Here is a 19906-nt window from a genome sequence, read left to right as displayed (position 1 = left end):
GTCGGAGCCTGTCAGAAAATTTCTTCTCTCGAAAGGCCGCTTTTCTGAGAGCAAGGTGCACTTTTTTCCAAATTGCTCTGAGATGGGAGGTCAATGCCAGCGAGGAGACTGGAGAATGATGAAAAAAAGAATTAGCTCTGGGGTGAAAACCAAAAACTGAAAAGAATGGAGACTCTTTAGTGGAGGAATGACAGGAATTATTGTAAGCAAATTCAGCCAAAGGAAGAAACTCGGACCAATCATTCTGGAGTTTGGCTGAATACAAGCGCAGATATTGTTTTAATGACTGGTTAACTCGTTCGGTTTGCCCGTTGGATTGTGGGTGATAACCGGATGTTAATGACAGTTTCATCTTTAATGAAGCACAAAAACATCTCCAGAATTGTGCGATGAATTGTGGACCCCGATCAGAACCAATATCAGTGGGTAACCCATGAAGCCTAAACACATGGCGGAGGAACAAAACTGCCAACCCTTGAGCAGAAGGCAATTGGGGAAGAGCAATAAAATGAGCCATTTTACTAAAACAGTCCACTACCACCCATATGACTCGGAATCCGGCTGAAAGGGGAAGGTCAACCACAAAATCCATGGAAATATGAGACCATGACCTGAGAGGGACACTTAAGGGCATAAGTTGCCCGATAGGCAAGGAACGGGGAACCTTATGCTGTGCACAAACCTGACATGAAAAAACAAATTCCCTAACGTCTTTAGACATACTAAGCCACCATACTGAGCGAGAGACTAACTCCAATGTCTTAGTGATTCCCGGATGCCCTGAAACCTTGTTGTCATGGAATTCAGTTAAAACAGTAGCTCTCAAAAATTCAGGAACGTAAAGACGACCAGCAGGAGTAAATCTAGGAGCTTGGTGTTGAAGCTGGTTTAACTGGGTAAATAAATCCTGTGTGAGGCCTGCCCGGATGACCGAAGATGGAAGTATTGGGGTAACAACAGGATTGTTATTGTGAACCGGAAGAAAACTACGTGACAGGGCATCAGCTTTAGTATTCTTGGAACCAGGCCTGAAAGTGATTATAAATTTGAAACGAGTAAAAAATAATGCCCAACGTGCCTGCCGGGCATTAAGCCGTTTAGCTGATTCAATGTATTGCAGGTTCTTATGGTCAGTCAATACCGAAATAGTATGCTTTGCTCCTTCCAGCCAATGCCTCCACTCCTCAAAAGCCCACTTTACCGCCAGTAACTCCCGATTACCATTGTCATAATTGGATTCAACGGAGGAGAACTTCCTGGACATAAAGGCACAAGGATGTAAGTCCAAAGACACCGGATCCTTTTGAGAAAGGACAGCCCCCACTCCAACCTCTGAGGCATCAACCTCCACAACAAAGGGCAATTCCGGATTAGGATGTCTGAGGACTGGAGCTGAGACAAAGGCTTGTTTCAGGGCATGGAAGGACAACTCAGCTTCATGCGACCAGTTGGTAGGATCCGCTCCTTTCTTTGTCAGAGCCACAATGGGAGCAACCAGGTCAGAAAAAGAATGAATGAACCTCCTATAATAATTCGCAAACCCTAAAAAGCGCTGAATTGCTTTTAAATTGGTGGGTTGCGCCCAATTAAGGATGGCCTGAAGCTTCTTAGGTTCCATGGAAAATCCCTGAGGGGAAATTATGTACCCTAAAAAAGATACTTTCGTGACGTGAAATTCACACTTCTCCAGTTTGGCATATAAATGATTCTCACGTAACTTTTGTAGAACCAGACGCACCTGGGTGATATGTTGTTCCATCGATTCAGAAAAAATCAAGATGTCGTCTAAATAAACGACCACGAATTTCCCTAGGAAGTCACGGAGCACATCGTTAATGAGGTCTTGAAAAACTGCTGGAGCATTAGACAGGCCGAACGGCATCACCAGGTATTCGTAGTGACCCGACTGAGTACTGAAAGCCGTCTTCCACTCATCTCCAGATTTAATTCGGATGAGGTTGTAAGCTCCTCTCAGGTCAATTTTAGAAAAAATCACAGCAGAACGTAACTGATCAAAGAGTACAGAAATCAACGGCAAAGGATAGGTGTTTTTGACTGAGATTTTATTCAAGGCTCTAAAATCTATGCATGGTCTAAGCGAGCCATCCTTTTTCTCCACAAAGAAAAAACCAGCACTTAAAGGGGATTTTAATGGTCTAATAAAACCTTTCTGTAAGCTCTCCTGAACATAGTCATTCATAGCCGAAGTTTCTGGCCCGGACAATGCATATAATCTCCCCTTTGGCAATGCGGCACCAGGGATTAGCTCAATAGCACAATCATAAGGCCGATGGGGAGGCAGAATGTCCGCATTGCCTTTGGAGAATACATCGGCAAACTCCTGGTATTCCACAAGAATGAGTTCTGGAATGATAGCTGCTACTCTAACTGGAAACGAAATACCCCATTGTAAAATCTCCCCGGACCGCCAATCAATGGTGGGATTATGAAAGGCCAGCCAAGGGTGACCCAGAACAACTGGAACTGCTGGGCAATGTGTTAGATAGAACTCGATCTTTTCGGAATGTAAAGCTCCTACTGTAAGTACTACGGGAGGTGTACGGTGAGTAATAACCCCGTTGGAAAGCGGACTCCCATCTAAGCCATGCATGGTGACACACCTACCCAATGGTAACTGAGGAATGCCTAAGGCCTTAGCCCAAGTTAAATCCATAAAGTTTCCTGCAGCTCCACTGTGTTAGGCGCCGGGGTCCGCGATGTCCTCGCGGCCCGGCGCCTAGCTACTAGGGACGCCGAGCGTGCTAGCCGCCGGGTCCCTAGCAACGCTGGGACGCCGTGCGCGCGTAGCCGCCGGCTCCCTAGCAACGCAGGGACGCCAGGCGTGCTGAGCCGCCCGGACCCTAGCAACGGGGACGCCACGGGCGGACCGCGTTCCCCGTTGCTGGGTCAATCAATAGTCATACACACACTTGTTTCCGCTCGTGCAGCCTGGCAGCTGCACGGCATGTTTTCTAATTTGGCTCTGTAACATCTGATTGGAGGACTCCCTGTTAAATACTTTCTCAGTGCTTCACACAGACGCCGGTAATAGCTTCCTGCATGCTGCTTAGGTTTGCTGAACGTCTGTTCCAGTCCTGCTGTGTCCGGTCATTCCTGTCCTCAGGGTTCCTGAATCTTGGAGTTGTCATCTCATCCCAAGAAGTCTCTGGTCCTCTATTGTCCGCCACGGTCGCTAGATAATCTCGTGTGGTGTTCGTGAGTTGCGGCTCTGCCGTGTGCTGCGGCTCAGCCCGCTTTATTTTTGTATTCTGTTTCGGAGCATTTGCGGAGGGTTCCGCTTCCACAAGTCCTCTCCGGAACTCGGCGGTGCCGGGTAGGAGAGTGGACAAGTGGGTATTTTGGTTGTCCTTTTCCCTGGCGGTTTTTCCGCACATATTCTAGTTTTAAGTTACCTTAGCCCCTGGCCTTGTTGCTGAGTTAGAGGGCCCCTTGTCATCACCCTGTCTCTGATTTCCCTTTGTCTCCCATTAAGACCTGAGGGGGCATCGGAGTTGGGCAGACGTAATCCGCCCTTCAAACGCGGCTGCCATGGGCTCAAGCAACCATAGTCTCGCAAGGGATTTCTGATAACACGGGCGAGACAACGGAGTTAGGGCGCCAGGGGCTATTTTCCATTCCCACTTCCTTTCCCAGCATTACGTTCCAGTGCTCAGATCCTTGTTATAAAATCTCCTCAGACCAGAGTGCTGGAATCATAACATTATTACCGGCCTTACCAAAAAATTCAGTGAGGCAAATGTACAGCTGCCTATTTTCTTCATTTTTTTCAATGGGCTTTTCCTGTCCGTGGCTTGGCCCCGCCCCCCGCTTCAACAGTTTACTATTGTCAGTGGGAGGCAGCCCTCTTCGCTGCCTCCCACTCCGATTTTGCTGCAGTTTCAGGGCAACAATCATAAGGAAAATGCAAAGAAGATATATATGACACAGAATATGTGTTATAAATATCTACTTTGTATTATTTGAAGCATTATGACAGGGGAGGCACTGCCTCCCCTGCCTCCCCTGACTGCACGTCCCTGGTGTAATGTCAGAGAAGTACCTGATTGGACAGGTTCTATTGTCATCCAATCAGTATGTGTGGCCTGTGCTCCATGCCTCCTCTTTCTAGCAGTGACAGTGTTTTCATCAACCAAATTGCAGGCCCTACATCATTCTATATAGAAAGTGAATACATGATGTATAGTAAGAATTATAGTAGCAATGGGAGGGACACCAACTTAATTTCTAGTTGTAGATGGAAGTGAGCAGCAAGGGATAGCTGGGTAGGGGGCTACTCAAAATTGGACATTTACTTCATGTAACAGATTGTCTGCCACAAGCAACATTTCATTGCTGTAAAATCCATATGTGAGGCTAAACATAAACCAATTCTTTCAACAGGATAGAATGAATCGCATTTTTGATTATTGCTTCTTAAAACAAACAAAAATATTTGTAATAGTGAAAAATAGCATAATGAGGCTTTAGTGCCTGTTGTAATCTCCCATTACTGCATCTTCTTTTCTCCTAAAGAATTTGTGAATATTTATGTAACACGTACAGCAGGTTTATCTAAACGATCTTACGTAAAATACCTGTAATTAAAGATTATTTAAATTTGAGCCTCAGTTACACCTAGCCTGTAAAACTAATCTTCAAGCACACAATTAGCAGATGACCTGTCTTTCTCTTATAATAATAATCTAAGAATTACTTTGATATCCTTCAACTGCCATTTTACATTGAAAATAGTGTAGGTGTCTTAATACAAGGCATGTTTTATAAGCTGCTTACCCAGGCTTGAAGACATCAGCCCTCAACATGACAAATCAGTACACGTTCTCCTTTCATGCTGGCTAGTTTTTGCTTCAGATGATATATCAAGAGACACAATGATTTATAAGTACACTGAATTATACATAAATCTAGATCCAACTTAAAAAAAACTATAAAGCAATAACTACTTCTGTTTCAGAAAACCAGCTTTGAAAGTGTTTCAAAATTAGAGATGTGCGGCTGGCACTTTTCGTGTTTTGTGTTTTGGTTCTAATTCCACTTTCGTGTTTTGGTTTTGGCTTGGTTTTGAAAGACAAAAAGCAGTTAGAGACTATAGTCTCAAACTGTGAAACCCGGCGCTGAATAGATTAACTATTTAGTCTCAATCAGTGTTTCTTTAGAGCTGCTGAGTAAAAACAGCTAGCTAGCGCAGAGTAATCCCTTTTATTATCCTTTTCCTTGGTTTTGCCAAAACCACCCTTTCGTGTTTTGGTTTTGGATCTGGATGATTTTTGAAAAAAACATAAAAACAGCTAAAATCACAGAATTTGGGGGTAATTTTGCTCCTACAGTATTATTAACCTCAATAACACTCATTTCCACTTATTTCTAGTCTATTCTGAACACCTCACACCTCACAATATTGTTTTGTAGGCCTAAAAGTTGCACCGAGGTGGCTGTATGACCAAGCTAAGCGACACAAGTGTGCGGCACAAACACCTGGCCCATCCAGGAGTGGCACTGCAGTGTCAGACAGGATGGCACTTTTCAAAAACTAGGCCCCAAACAGCACCTCATGCAAAGATGTAGAAGAGGTGCAATGAGGTAGCTGTATGACTAAGCCAAGCGACACAAACAATTGGCCCATCTAGGAGTGGCACAGCAGGGCAGATATCAAAAAAAGGCCCCAAACAGCACATGATGCAAAGAAGAATGGTGCACCGAGGTTGTTGTATGACTAAGCTAAGCAACACAACGACCTGGCCCATCTAGTAGTGTCACGCAGTGGCTGAATGTCGAGAGTGGTCCGCAATTGTTCGGCATCTCCAGCACGCCCCTGTCATTTTTTTCAAATTCTGCAATTGGTGGACTGATATGGCAGTACCCCAGGACTAATACAGCAGTACCCCTGGACTCATACGGCAATGTCAGACAGGATGGCACTTTCAAAAACTAGGCCCCAAACAGCACCTCATGCAAAGATGTCGAAGAGGTGCAATGAAGTAGCTTATGACTAAGCCAAGCAACACAAACAATTCCAACTGAAATTATACGTCCAAATCACTGACATTATACATCCAAATCACTGGAATTAATTGTCAAAATCACTGGAATTAATAATTATACGTCCAAATCACTGGAATTATTTTGCAAAATCACTGTAATTATACGTCCAAATCACTGGAATTAAATGGCAAAATCATTGTCATTAATAATTATACGTCCAAATCACTGGAATTAAATGGAAAAATCTCGGTATCGCCTGCCTAGTGAAGTGGAATCTAGATGGGATTTGGTATCGGTACACAATATCTCCATCAATTGTCTAAATCCCACTGAACTAATGGCGGATACCGGATGCACATCTAACACCAACATAAGTGTCAAGGCCTCAGTTATGAGGGCTTCCATCGTCATGTGAAGCAGAACCACTAGTCATGAACATAGGCCAGGGCCTTAGCCGTTCCTTGCCACTCCGTGTCGTAAATGGCATATTGGCAAGTTTACGTTTCCCCTCAGACCATTTAAATTTCTTTTTTGGGGTCTTTTTACTGAACTTTGGCTTTTTGGATTTTACATGCCCTCTACTATCACAATGGGCATCGGCCTTGGCAGACGACGTTGATGGCATTTCATCGTCTATGTCATGGCTAGTGGCAGCAGCTTCAGCACTAGGAGGAAGTGGTTCTTGATCATTCCCTATTTTATCCTCCAAATGTTTGTTCTCCATTATTTTTCTGGAGTTATATAACACAATATGCGGCACAAGAGAGCGTACCCCTACACCTCACAGGGCAAACCCTGTCAAAATTATTTGGATTAAATATTAATAACCCCTTTATTTGGAGTAAATAATATACAGCACAGTACAGCACCACTGAACTTATATGGCAGCACCACTGGACTGGATTTATACGGAATTATATGGCTTTATATTGAATTATATGGCAGGATAACTGGAATTATACGGCAGTATCACAGGAATTATACGACAGTATCACAGGAATTATAAGCCAGTATTCCGAGAATTATATCGTAATATCACGGGAATCATACGCCAGTATCACAGGAATTATACGCCAGTATTCCGAGAATTATATGGCAATATCAAAGGAATTATACGGCAATGTCACAAGAATTATACGGCAATATCAAAGGAATTATACACCAGTATACCAAGAATTATACAACAATGTCACAAGAATTATACGCCAGTATCACGGGAATTATACGGCAATCTCACAGGAATTATACGCCAGTTTCACAGGAATTATACGCGAGTATTCCAAGAATTATATGGCAATATCACAGGAATTATACGCCAGTATTCCAAGAATTATATGGCAATATCACAGGAATTATACGGCAATATCACAGGAATTATACGCCAGTATCACAGGAATTATACGCCAGTATTCCGAGAATTATATGTCAATATCACAGGAATTATACGGCAATATCACAAGAATTATACGCCAGTATCACGGGAATTATACACCAGTATTCCGAGAATTATACGGCAATGTCACAAGAATTATACGCCAGTATCACGGGAATTATACGGCAATATCACAGGAATTATACGCCAGTTTCACATGAATTATACGCCAGTATTCCGAGAATTATATGGCAATATCACAGGAATTATACGGCAATATCACAGGAATTATACGCCAGTATCACGGGAATTATACAGCAGTAATACTGGATATATGGCAGCCGAGGACACCACCACTGTGACTGGTCACTGGACTGATGCTGCACAAGACCCTGACTACACTGGACTGGACAGCACAACACAGCACCACTTTATACAGCTACACTGGATATATGGCAGCAGAGGATACCAACACTGTGACTGGCTGGACTGATGCAGCACAATACACTGACTACACTGGACTGGACAGCACAACACAGCACCACTTTATACAGCTACACTGGATATATGGCAGCAGGGGACACCAACACTGTGACTGGCTGGACTGATGCAGCACAATACACTGACTACACTGACTGGACTGAGCAGCACAACACAGCACAAGACTCGCCACCCCACTTTCCCGCCCCCACACAGATACTGAACACTGAGGACACGTCCTCTCAATACACTCTCCGAGGCTGGAGTGAAAATGGCCGCGACGCGCGGCTCCTTATATGGAATCCAAGTCCCGCGAGAATCCGACAGCGGGATGATGACGTTTTGCCGCATTCGGGTTTCCGAGTCAGGCGGGAAAATCCGAACCTAACTCGGATCCGGGCTCGAGACATGAAGTTCGGTAGGGTTCGGTTCTCTGAGAACCGAACCCGTTCATCTCTATTCAAAATGGAAAATCTTATTTACAAGGGGGTAAACCACACATACAAATCTCTAAATACAAGGAACATATTTAAAGGAGCTATGTACTGTGTTTTAATCTATTGTGTTTATCCAAAACGAATTCATTATAATAACTATGGTCCCATTGTAGTAGCGGTGCATGCCACAAACAGGGCCGGCAACAGAAATCTTGAGGCCCGGTACAGTGATATCTCTGTGCCCTCAGATATATATATATATATATATATATATATATAGATTGATTTTTTTAGACACGTATATAAATATGTATATCTCTCATTCCTCCCCCCACACACACCACAATCTGTGTCTCCCTCTCTCCTTCCTCCCATGCACCCCACAGTGACTCCATGCTGCACTCTCGGCTCCCCCACCCCATCCCAAAGCCCTGTAACCCCTCACCAATCCAGTCTGAACCCTGGGAGAGATTCACCTGCGCTGAACTCCTCAGTATCCACACCCAAACACCCCAACAAAGGCACCATGCGGCCCTCAAACTCTGCCAGAAAAGGGCAACGCAGGGCACCACAAACCCAGCCAACAGTGCTGCTGCCATGTCCCATAACTGCCTTCAACAGAGCAGAACCCGTAAGAGCAGGTGCACACTCGCGCCGGACTGTGTGTGAAAGGCTCCTGTCACTCTGAGGCTTCGCCCAAACCGCATACAGCTCACTGCCCTATTTGGACAAGACGGCTCACATCCCTGCCGGACACTAAGTGGCATATCCTTGATCCTTTGAGCCCGATACAGGTGTACCCCCTCCCTGTCGCCAGCCCTGGTTACAAAGTACTGATGTTCGGTACTTGCGCATGCATTGGACCCATACTGCACATGTGCGCAGTGGCGGACCTACCATGGGGGGGAGGAGGGAGGTGGAGGGAGCCGCAGCAGCGCTATGTAATTGGTGTAGGCACCACTGCTGCTGTCCCTCTCCTTCACCATAGGCTGTCCTCCGCCGCTGTGAATGCTGGGATGCGCTTCCCTCATCACGGCGGCAGCAGACAGCCTATGGTGAAGGAGAGGGACAGCAGCAGCGGCGCCTACACCAATTACACTGCGCTACTGCGGCTCCCTCCTCACCCTCCCTCCTCCTTCTTCTCCCCTGCCTGGGATCATCATGATCTGCCAGAAGCTGCATGAGGAGCCTGACTGCCAGCAGAGACCGTAAGTATAATTTATTCTTTCTATCTTCAGTATCTATCTATCTATCTATCTATCTATCTATCTATTCTGTCTGTCTGCCTTAATGTGTAAAAAAGGGGATGCTGTCTGCCGTAATGTGTAAAAAGAGAGACGCTGTCTGCCGTAATGTGTAAAAAGGGGGGCGCTGTCTGCCGTAATGTGTAAAAAGGGGACGCTGTCTGCCGTAATGTGTAAAAGGTGGATGCTGTCTGCCGTAATGTGTAAATAGGAGAATCTGTCTGCCGTAAGGTGTAAAAGGGGCTCTATCTGGTGTAGTGGTGCTACTGTGCGGCGTAATTTGAATAATGGAGAATACTGTGCACCGTTATATGAATTGGTATTATTTTGTGGCCACACCCCTTCCCCACAAAGCCACTCCCCTATGTATTTTTGCACGCACCTGCGGCACGCACTGCCCCTGTTTTGCATGCAGGGGTGGGGCTTCGATGCCGTTTCTTGCACACAGCGCTAAAATGTCTAGTTACGGCACTGTTGCTAGGTATCCATTTCTCTGGCTCTGAGCAGGTCCCCCTCACCAGATCCTCTCCAGGGGTGAGGGGGTGGACTTGGATGGGATGAGGGCCCAAAACATTTTGTCGCATCTGGGCCCACCGCTCGCTAGTTCCGCCACTGCATGTGCAGTATAGGCCAGTGATGTCAGTCGTACTACAGAATCATATTGTCAGTTACTGACAGTCTGATGATATTTGCTTGCAGGGAGGGGGCTGCGATGGCCTCCGTTTCTCAAAATGGAGGTGGGTTGCCTACATTGCAGGGGAGGGATGAGGCCAGGATCTCTGTCTGAAGAAGGAGAATTCCTGTTGTCTTTGTTGTTGCTGTGGCGACCAACTTGAGCGACCCTAAGGGTCACACAGCTGATCGATGATTTTGCAGATGATCCAATACTGCATCGTAGGATGCAGTTCAGATCCGTTTGGCATGCAGAGGTGTGACGCCGCCTGCTGCTTTACCATATTAGAACTATAACTGCTGCTTCTCTGTAAGTAGCAGCAATAGCAACTCTAACCACATCTGAATCAGGCCCAATGTATGGTGTAAACAGAACCTTTATGGTGTCATATCAATAAAAGATACAAATGTTAAATAACTCAGTATGCTTGTATAAAATCATGTATAGTGCTTAGTTAAAGTTTTAGAACTTTATATTTCTTTTGTAAAGTAATGATTGTTTTCATGCACAAGACACAGGAGTAATTATTTTCGTGCATGTATTACTATCAACATTGTTAGACTGGATTATGAAGATATGAACGGGGCACAGGTGGAAACCAGAGTCTCACACTATTGACATGCAAGTCTCAGGGTACTACAGTATATGTCACATAGTATGTCTTGAAATTTGTCCAAAAGCACTCAGATCATTTCTAAATTCTACTATATAAAATGTAATTTTTTTCCTAATAATACAATAGCTATCACCTCTCCTGATTACCCAAACAATAGTTTTTTCATACTTGTGCCTCTACAAAGTCCATCATAGCTTCTTTTTCACTGAAATTATCTCCATGTTCAACAAATCTGTGAAGAGTACTATAGAACTGGTGTTCTGGATTGAAAGTATATAATGAGGAGACCTTCTCCCAATCCTTGTTACTGGGCAATTCAAACTCCATTGGTTCTTTGTTCTCAAAGAAGCTTCTCAGGTTCCTTTCGGCAAGTTTGGTGGCAAACTCCTGAGCCAATTCATCAAACTTCTCCTTTTCTTTGTTAATGTAGGTTCTCCAGAACGACAATTGTACAGAACTTACTTTTGAGTGACAACTAGACCAACAGTTGTATAGAAGAGATCCCATGGCTGTCACTGCTATGAGACACCATCCTATGACCTGAGAATTTCAAGGAACAACATAGTTAAAATACCATATACACATTATTCTTTATAGCTAGAATTTATGGGCTTCTATGTATCAAACGTCTCAAGAGTTTCCACGTGTGTTTTTCAAATATTAGTTTCCTATTGTACCTATGTATGAATGATTTAATATAGAAGATATGCAAATATCTACTGCACTATTGCCCACATATTATTCCACCAGTTCCCTAATAGATTTCTACGCAATTAGTTTGTTAGGCCACTGAACCATGATGGGAAGAGGGACTGGGTTGTGAAGGAGATTGACTTCCGTGTATGCATATGTGTGTTGGTCCCTCATGTGCAGTAACACTCCCGGGACTGAACTGTGTAAAACATGAAGTCTCTCGTATAGACGAAAGACTGCATCTAAATGGTCCATCTGTGTTATCAAAAGCACTGTCCCGGCTACACAGCAACGAAATGTAACTAATCAACACTAATATACATGTCAATGAGGATAGAAACAAATTGCAGAAATACCGTAAATATTGATACATAGACCCATATCCTCTAATAGTTTAAATTCACTGATAAGACTGATATTAAACCATGTAAGGTACTTGGCAGATTGTAATCTTTATTACATATATAGCAAATTTTTGTTACCAAATGTCTGCACCTTAAGTGACAAAGTCAGTTCAATGAAATCTGTATGTATTTGGTCCTGGTAACATGATGCTATGATAATTATTATTATTATTATTGTTATTATTAACAACCTTCATTTATATGACATCACAAGAGGTCCGCAGAGCCTTACAAAATGTATGAACAGAAAACAGTCAAAATACCCACAACAGCAGCATCGGACGAGGTGCCAATGTTAGTAATGGGGAGGAGATGGTAGTGTAAGTTGGGGAGGAGTGCCCTGGTCGTTAGAGCTTAGAATTAATGCAGTGTGTATAATCCATAATGAGCAGTGTGCACAAATAATAAATTCTAATTAATATTAAGCCTGTATAAAACTATGGGGTTATTCAGGGTTGCTAGCAAACCAAAAAAGTTAACAATTGGGCAAAACCATGTGCACTGCAGGTGGGGTAGATGTAACATGTGCAGAGAAAGTTAGATTTGGGTGGGTTATATTGTTTCTGTGCATGGTAAATACTGGCTGCTTAATTTTTACATTGCAATTTAGATTTCAGATTGAACACACCCCATCCAAATCTAACTCTCTCTGCATATGTTCCATCTACCCCACCTGCAGTGCAACATGGTTTTGCCCAGGATGCAGTTAATTTGCCGGCTGTCAGGATCCCGGCAGTCAGGATACCAACACTGCAATATCGACAGCCGACAATGCCGACAGACGGAATCCCGGCGCATATGGGCTATTCCCACTCCACAACACCCATAGAGTGGGAATAGAACCTGTGGCGAGCGCAGCGCTCGACCGAGCCCGCAAAAGATTCTTTGCAGTTTGCACTTGCCCCGCTGCTAGCATACTGATGGCCAGGATGCCTCGGTCGGTATACTGACGGCTGACGGTAATTCATACTGATCCCTTTTGTCCAACTGCTTACTTTTTTGGTTTGCTAACAAACCTGAATAAGGCCCTATGTGTATTGGTGCACAAGAAATGATGAGTGTGGATGATAATACTCACTATGCTTTCTTTTATAAAAAAGGATTTAACATTGGAAATACGTGAATTTTTTGTCAACCTTTCTTGTGCATAACCATATCTTACAGTTGTGCTTAGTGATTTAAAAACAATGCTATAATGGGGGTCATTCTGACCCGATCGCACGCTACTGTCTATCGCAGCAGTGCGATCAGGTCAGTACTGCGCATGTGCCGACACCGCAGTGTGCCGGCGTATGCCAGACGGCCGAAGGCCATCGTTGCCTAGCGATCGCCTCTGCCTGATTGACAGGCAGAGGCGGTCACTGGGCGGGAGGGGGCTGAACGGCGGCGTTAAGCACCGTTTAGGGGGCACGGTCTGACCAACGCAGCCATGGCCGGACTGTTGGGGGGGGGGGGGGCGGGCCGTGACGGCTGCGTGATGTCACACGCAGCCGCTGCGACCCGGGCAGCGAAGAGGTTCTCCCGGCCAGCCGCAGGAGCTGCTCTGGCTGGGTGTCACTCCTCAAATGCAAAAGCATCACCGCTGTGCGATGCTTTTGCATCTCTGCGGGGGGGGGGAGGGGGCGGCACTGACATGCAGGCGGACTAGCCCTGTGCTGGGCGTCCCCCCGCATGTCTGAGTGCCTGATCGTAGCTGTGCTAAATTTAGCACAGCTACGATCAACTCAGAATGACCCCCATTGTCTCCATTGCCTGCTCCCCCTTGCAAGAGATTGTATTGTTAGGAAATAATTCTAGATGCTTTGACACAGAACACAAATGTCAGTCCTCACTCAGTTTGGGTGAGATGGATGGATTGTCAAACAGTAAATCAGTGTAATGGCAAGGTTTACAATTCCACACACCTTGTTGTGAATTATTTTATTTCTATGAAAGGTCAGTATGTAGTGTGCATGTAAATTTGAAACAAATTGTAATACCAAAATATATATTATACTTTTTTTTCCCTGAGTTGGCCAGTTTGTTTTATTGTTTTCTGTGGGGGCCAATGTGTGTGTTTTCCCCTGTGGGGGCCAATGTGTTTTATTTTTTACTTGTGCAATGTTTTTTCTCTGCGCTTGCATCTGAGTTACACCGCGCATGCATGCATGCACAGTAATAGTGTTCGTACAGAGTCAGACACACGCACCAAGAAGTGTATTAGCAATCTGCTGGGCATTCATGTATGGTTACAGGGGGTTTGGCTAATCAGATGCAGATATAACGTAGTATGGGAGTGATGCTGAAAGTGGTCACGTACAGAGATACTGAATTGCTCACTTTGGAGGCCATACTCAGACGTATGATCTGCACCTAGAGCTGAGGAAAGTTAAAATGGTCTAAAGACGCACAAAGTATGATTGCAGATCTGTAGACACTGAAAGTGGACGTCTCAGTCCTTTCATATTTGCATGCACCGATGTACACCAGGGAAGGGCATTGTAGCATCAGCAGCATAAAGTCACAGATGCAACAGCAGCAAAAGGTGCAATGAAGGCTGCAACTGCTAAGTCAGAAGCAGACACTATGAGGAGGAATCCCGCCATCCTAAACAGACTCCACCCCCAAAACAGACCCTGCCCCCATTAGGGCTGCTTTCATAAATTTCCCGGGCTGGTTTTCCATCCCAATCCACCCCTGGTTTCAAGCACATCATTCTAAACAAACAGATATGCTAGAAGGGGATGTGGTCATGATCCCAGTGGTTCGGATCTTGACAGTCAGAACGCCGACAGAGGCAACCCAATGGTCAGAATCTCGGCAGAAGTATTGGAGTTAGGGTTAGGTTTAGGGTTAGACACTAGGGAAAAGGTTAGGGTTAGGCTGTGGGTCCGGGGCTGGGGGGGGGGTAGGGTTAGGCTACGAGAGGGACAGTTAGGGTTAGGTTGTAGGAGGGGTGGGTTAGGGTTAGGCTGCAGGACGGGTGGGTTACGGGTAAGGGTATGTCTAAAATACTGAACAGGATTCTGAACATGGATGTCGGCTGCCGGGATTATAATACTTTGCCGCTAGAAACAGCTAAATCTGCATGGTTTTGTATGACCAATGAGAGTGAAGGAGCTCATTTGAATAGAGTGACAGGTTCTAATCCTATAATTTGTGTCAGAATTTCTCCAAGGAGCAGTCCTGTCATCATCCATAAGGCATTTATTTTATAAACATAGAATTTGACGGCAGATGAGAACCACTTGGCCCATCTAGTCTGGCCCTTTTTTTTACCATATTTTTTTTATCTCAAACCTTATTTTATCCTTATTTCTTTGAAAGGATATCTATCCCATGCATGTTTAAATTGCTCTACTGTCTTAGCCCCTACTACCTCTGATGGGAGGCTATTCCACTTGTCCACTACCCTTTCTGTGAAGTAATTTTTCACCCTTTCATTGCAGTCCTATCCATTTTGGCAGTATTATTGTAAATAGGGCTCCCTAACTGCATGCACAGAAAATGTTTGCACATATGCAGAGTGAAATGCATCCTGCAGTGCGCCAGCCTATATATGTATGCTCGGTTTGCTACTAGTCCTCCTCATTGGTGCTCACTTGCATCTACCCTATACTAGGTACAAAAGATACTACGCCACACAAGCTTATGGTCCTCTCTGCATAGCCTGCATTTACTTTAGCATGCCGTCACTGAACATTTCATACATGAGTAGGCACATTGTGTTTAGAGATGTGCACTTGAAATTTTTCGGGTTTTGTGTTTTGGTTTTGGGTTCGGTTCCGCGGCCGTGTTTTGGGTTCGACCGCGTTTTGGCAAAACCTCACCGAATTTTTTTTGTCGGATTCGGGTGTGTTTTGGATTCGGGTGTTTTTTTTTAAAAACACTAAAAAACAGCTTAAATCATAGAATTTTGGGGGTCATTTTGATCCCAAAGTATTATTAACCTCAAAAACCATAATTTCCACTCATTTTCAGTCTATTCTGAATACCTCACACCTCACAATATTATTTTTAGTCCTAAAATTTGCACCTAGGTCGCTGGATGACTAAGCTAAGCGACCCTAGTGGCCGACACAAACACCGTGCCCATCTAGGAGTGGCACTGCAGTGTCACGCAGGATGGCCCTTCCAAAAAACCCTCCCCAAACAGCACATGACGCAAAGAAAAAAAGAGGCGCAATGAGGTAGCTGTGTGAGTAAGATAAGCGACCCTAGTGGCCGACACAAACACCCGGCCCATCTAGGAGTGGCACTGCAGTGTCACGCAGGATGGCCCTTCCAAAAAACCCTCCCCAAACAGCACATGACGCAAAGAAAAAAAGAGGCGCAATGAGGTAGCTGTGTGAGTAAGATAAGCGACCCTAGTGGCCGACACAAACACCGGGCCCATCTAGGAGTGGCACTGCAGTGTCACGCAGGATGGCCCTTCCAAAAAACCCTCCCCAAACAGCACATGACGCAAAGAAAAAAAGAGGCGCAATGAGGTAGCTGTGTGAGTAAGATAAGCGACCCTAGTGGCCGACACAAACACCGGGCCCATCTAGGAGTGGCACTGCAGTGTCACGCAGGATGGCCCTTCCAAAAAACACTCCCCAAACAGCACATGACGCAAAGAAAAAAAGAGACGCAATGAGGTAGCTGTGTGAGTAAGATAAGCGACCCTAGTGGCCGACACAAACACCGGGCCCATCTAGGAGTGGCACTGCAGTGTCACGCAGGATGGCCCTTCCAAAAAACCCTCCCCAAACAGCACATGACGCAAAGAAAAAAAGAGGCGCAATGAGGTAGCTGTGTGAGTAAGATAAGCGACCCTAGTGGCCGACACAAACACCGGGCCCATCTAGGAGTGGCACTGCAGTGTCACGCAGGATGGCCCTTCCAAAAAACCCTCCCCAAACAGCACATGACGCAAAGAAAAAAAGAGGCGCAATGAGGTAGCTGTGTGAGTAAGATAAGCGACCCTAGTGGCCGACACAAACACCGGGCCCATCTAGGAGTGGCACTGCAGTGTCACGCAGGATGGCCCTTCCAAAAAACACTCCCCAAACAGCACATGACGCAAAGAAAAAAAGAGGCGCAATGAGGTAGCTGTGTGAGTAAGATAAGCGACCCTAGTGGCCGACACAAACACCGGGCCCATCTAGGAGTGGCACTGCAGTGTCACGCAGGATGGCCCTTCCAAAAAACCCTCCCCAAACAGCACATGACGCAAAGAAAAAAAGAGGCGCAATGAGGTAGCTGTGTGAGTAAGATAAGCGACCCTAGTGGCCGACACAAACACCGGGCCCATCTAGGAGTGGCACTGCAGTGTCACGCAGGATGGCCCTTCCAAAAAACCCTCCCCAAACAGCACATGACGCAAAGAAAAAAAGAGGCGCAATGAGGTAGCTGTGTGAGTAAGATAAGCGACCCTAGTGGCCGACACAAACACCGGGCCCATCTAGGAGTGGCACTGCAGTGTCACGCAGGATGGCCCTTCCAAAAAACCCTCCCCAAACAGCACATGACGCAAAGAAAAAAAGAGGCGCAATGAGGTAGCTGTGTGAGTAAGATAAGCGACCTTAGTGGCCGACACAAACACCGGGCCCATCTAGGAGTGGCACTGCAGTGTCACGCAGGATGGCCCTTCCAAAAAACCCTCCCCAAACAGCACATGACGCAAAGAAAAAAAGAGGCGCAATGAGGTAGCTGTGTGAGTAAGATAAGCGACCCTAGTGGCCGACACAAACACCGTGCCCATCTAGGAGTGGCACTGCAGTGTCACGCAGGATGGCCCTTCCAAAACACCCTCCCCAAACAGCACATGACGCAAAGAAAAAAAGAGGCGCAATGAGGTAGCTGTGTGAGTAAGATAAGCGACCCTAGTGGCCGACACAAACACCGTGCCCATCTAGGAGTGGCACTGCAGTGTCACGCAGGATGGCCCTTCCAAAAAACCCTCCCCAAACAGCACATGACGCAAAGAAAAAAAGAGGCGCAATGAGGTAGCTGTGTGAGTAAGATAAGCGACCCTAGTGGCCGACACAAACACCGGGCCCATCTAGGAGTGGCACTGCAGTGTCACGCAGGATGGCCCTTCCAAAAAACCCTCCCCAAACAGCACATGACGCAAAGAAAAAAAGAGGCGCAATGAGGTAGCTGTGTGAGTAAGATAAGCGACCCTAGTGGCCGACACAAACACCGGGCCCATCTAGGAGTGGCACTGCAGTGTCACGCAGGATGGCCCTTCCAAAAAACCCTCCCCAAACAGCACATGACGCAAAGAAAAAAAGAGGCGCAATGAGGTAGCTGTGTGAGTAAGATAAGCGACCCTAGTGGCCGACACAAACACCGGGCCCATCTAAGAGTGGCACTGCAGTGTCACGCAGGATGGCCCTTCCAAAAAACATTCCACAAACAGCACATGACGCAAAGAAAAATTAAAGAAAAAAGAGGTGCAAGATGGAATTGTCCTTGGGCCCTCCCACCCACCCTTATGTTGTATAAACAGGACATGCACACTTTAACCAACCCATCATTTCAGTGACAGGGTCTGCCACACGACTGTGACTGAAATGACGGGTTGGTTTGGACCCCCACCAAAAAAGAAGCAATTAATCTCTCCTTGCACAAACTGGCTCTACAGAGGCAAGATGTCCACCTCATCATCATCCTCCGATATATCACCGTGTACATCCCCCTCCTCACAGATTATCAATTCGTCCCCACTGGAATCCACCATCTCAGCTCCCTGTGTACTTTGTGGAGGCAATTGCTGCTGGTCAATGTCCCCACGGAGGAATTGATTATAATTCATTTTAATGAGCATCATCTTCTCCACATTTTCTGGATGTAACCTCGTACGCCGATTGCTGACAAGGTGAGCGGCGGCACTAAACACTCTTTCGGAGTACACACTTGTGGGAGGGCAACTTAGGTAGAATAAAGCCAGTTTGTGCAAGGGCCTCCAAATTGCCTCTTTTTCCTGCCAGTATAAGTACGGACTGTGTGACGTGCCTACTTGGATGCGGTCACTCATATAATCCTCCACCATTCTTTCAATGGTGAGAGAATCATATGCAGTGACAGTAGACGACATGTCCGTAATCGTTGTCAGGTCCTTCAGTCCGGACCAGATGTCAGCATCAGCAGTCGCTCCAGACTGCCCTGCATCACCGCCAGCGGGTGGGCTCGGAATTCTGAGCCTTTTCCTCGCACCCCCAGTTGCGGGAGAATGTAAAGGAGGAGATGTTGACAGGTCGCGTTCCGCTTGACTTGACAATTTTCTCACCAGCAGGTCTTTCAACCCCAGCAGACTTGTGTCTGCCGGAAAGAGAGATCCAAGGTAGGCTTTAAATCTAGGATCGAGCACGGTGGCCAAAATGTAGTGCTCTGATTTCAACAGATTGACCACCCGTGAATCCTTGTTAAGCGAATTAAGGGCTCCATCCACAAGTCCCACATGCCTAGCGGAATCGCTCCGTGTTAGCTCCTCCTTCAATGTCTCCAGCTTCTTCTGCAAAAGCCTGATGAGGGGAATGACCTGACTCAGGCTGGCAGTGTCTGAACTGACTTCACGTGTGGCAAGTTCAAAGGGCATCAGAACCTTGCACAACGTTGAAATCATTCTCCACTGCGCTTGAGACAGGTGCATTCCACCTCCTATATCGTGCTCAATTGTATAGGCTTGAATGGCCTTTTGCTTCTCCTCCAACCTCTGAAGCATATAGAGGGTTGAATTCCACCTCGTTACCACTTCTTGCTTCAGATGATGGCAGGGCAGGTTCAGTAGTTTTTGGTGGTGCTCCAGTCTTCTGTACGTGGTGCCTGTACGCCGAAAGTGTCCCGCAATTCTTCTGGCCACCGACAGCATCTCTTGCACGCCCCTGTCGTTTTTTTAAAAATTCTGCACCACCAAATTCAAGGTATGTGCAAAACATGGGACGTGCTGGAATTTGCCCATATTTAATTGCACACACAATATTGCTGGCGTTGTCCGATGCCACAAATCCACAGGAGA

The 19906-nt window shown here is 45.9% G+C and overlaps 2 protein-coding genes across 3 annotated transcripts in view; one reads left to right on the top strand and one right to left on the bottom strand.

The window, feature by feature from the left end:
• The window catches only part of TRAPPC3L (trafficking protein particle complex subunit 3L), a 324467-nt gene that overhangs the window by 262337 nt on the left and 42224 nt on the right, over positions 1-19906 (top strand). The gene's annotated exons all lie outside the window — the stretch shown is intronic.
• The window catches only part of CALHM5 (calcium homeostasis modulator family member 5), a 29281-nt gene continuing 20095 nt past the window's right edge, over positions 10721-19906 (bottom strand). Inside the window, exon 2 of the mRNA XM_063916110.1 lies at positions 10721-11365. Within this exon, the coding sequence (XP_063772180.1) occupies positions 10988-11365 (378 nt within the window). The 3' untranslated portion in view covers positions 10721-10987. The remainder of the gene's footprint in view (positions 11366-19906) is intronic.

Source organism: Pseudophryne corroboree, chromosome 4, assembly GCF_028390025.1.
Source record: "Pseudophryne corroboree isolate aPseCor3 chromosome 4, aPseCor3.hap2, whole genome shotgun sequence".
In the NCBI taxonomy this organism is placed as follows: Eukaryota; Metazoa; Chordata; class Amphibia; order Anura; family Myobatrachidae; genus Pseudophryne; species Pseudophryne corroboree.
The sequence above is the reverse complement of the archived record's forward strand: the minus strand, read 5'-3'. Positions and strand labels throughout refer to the sequence as shown.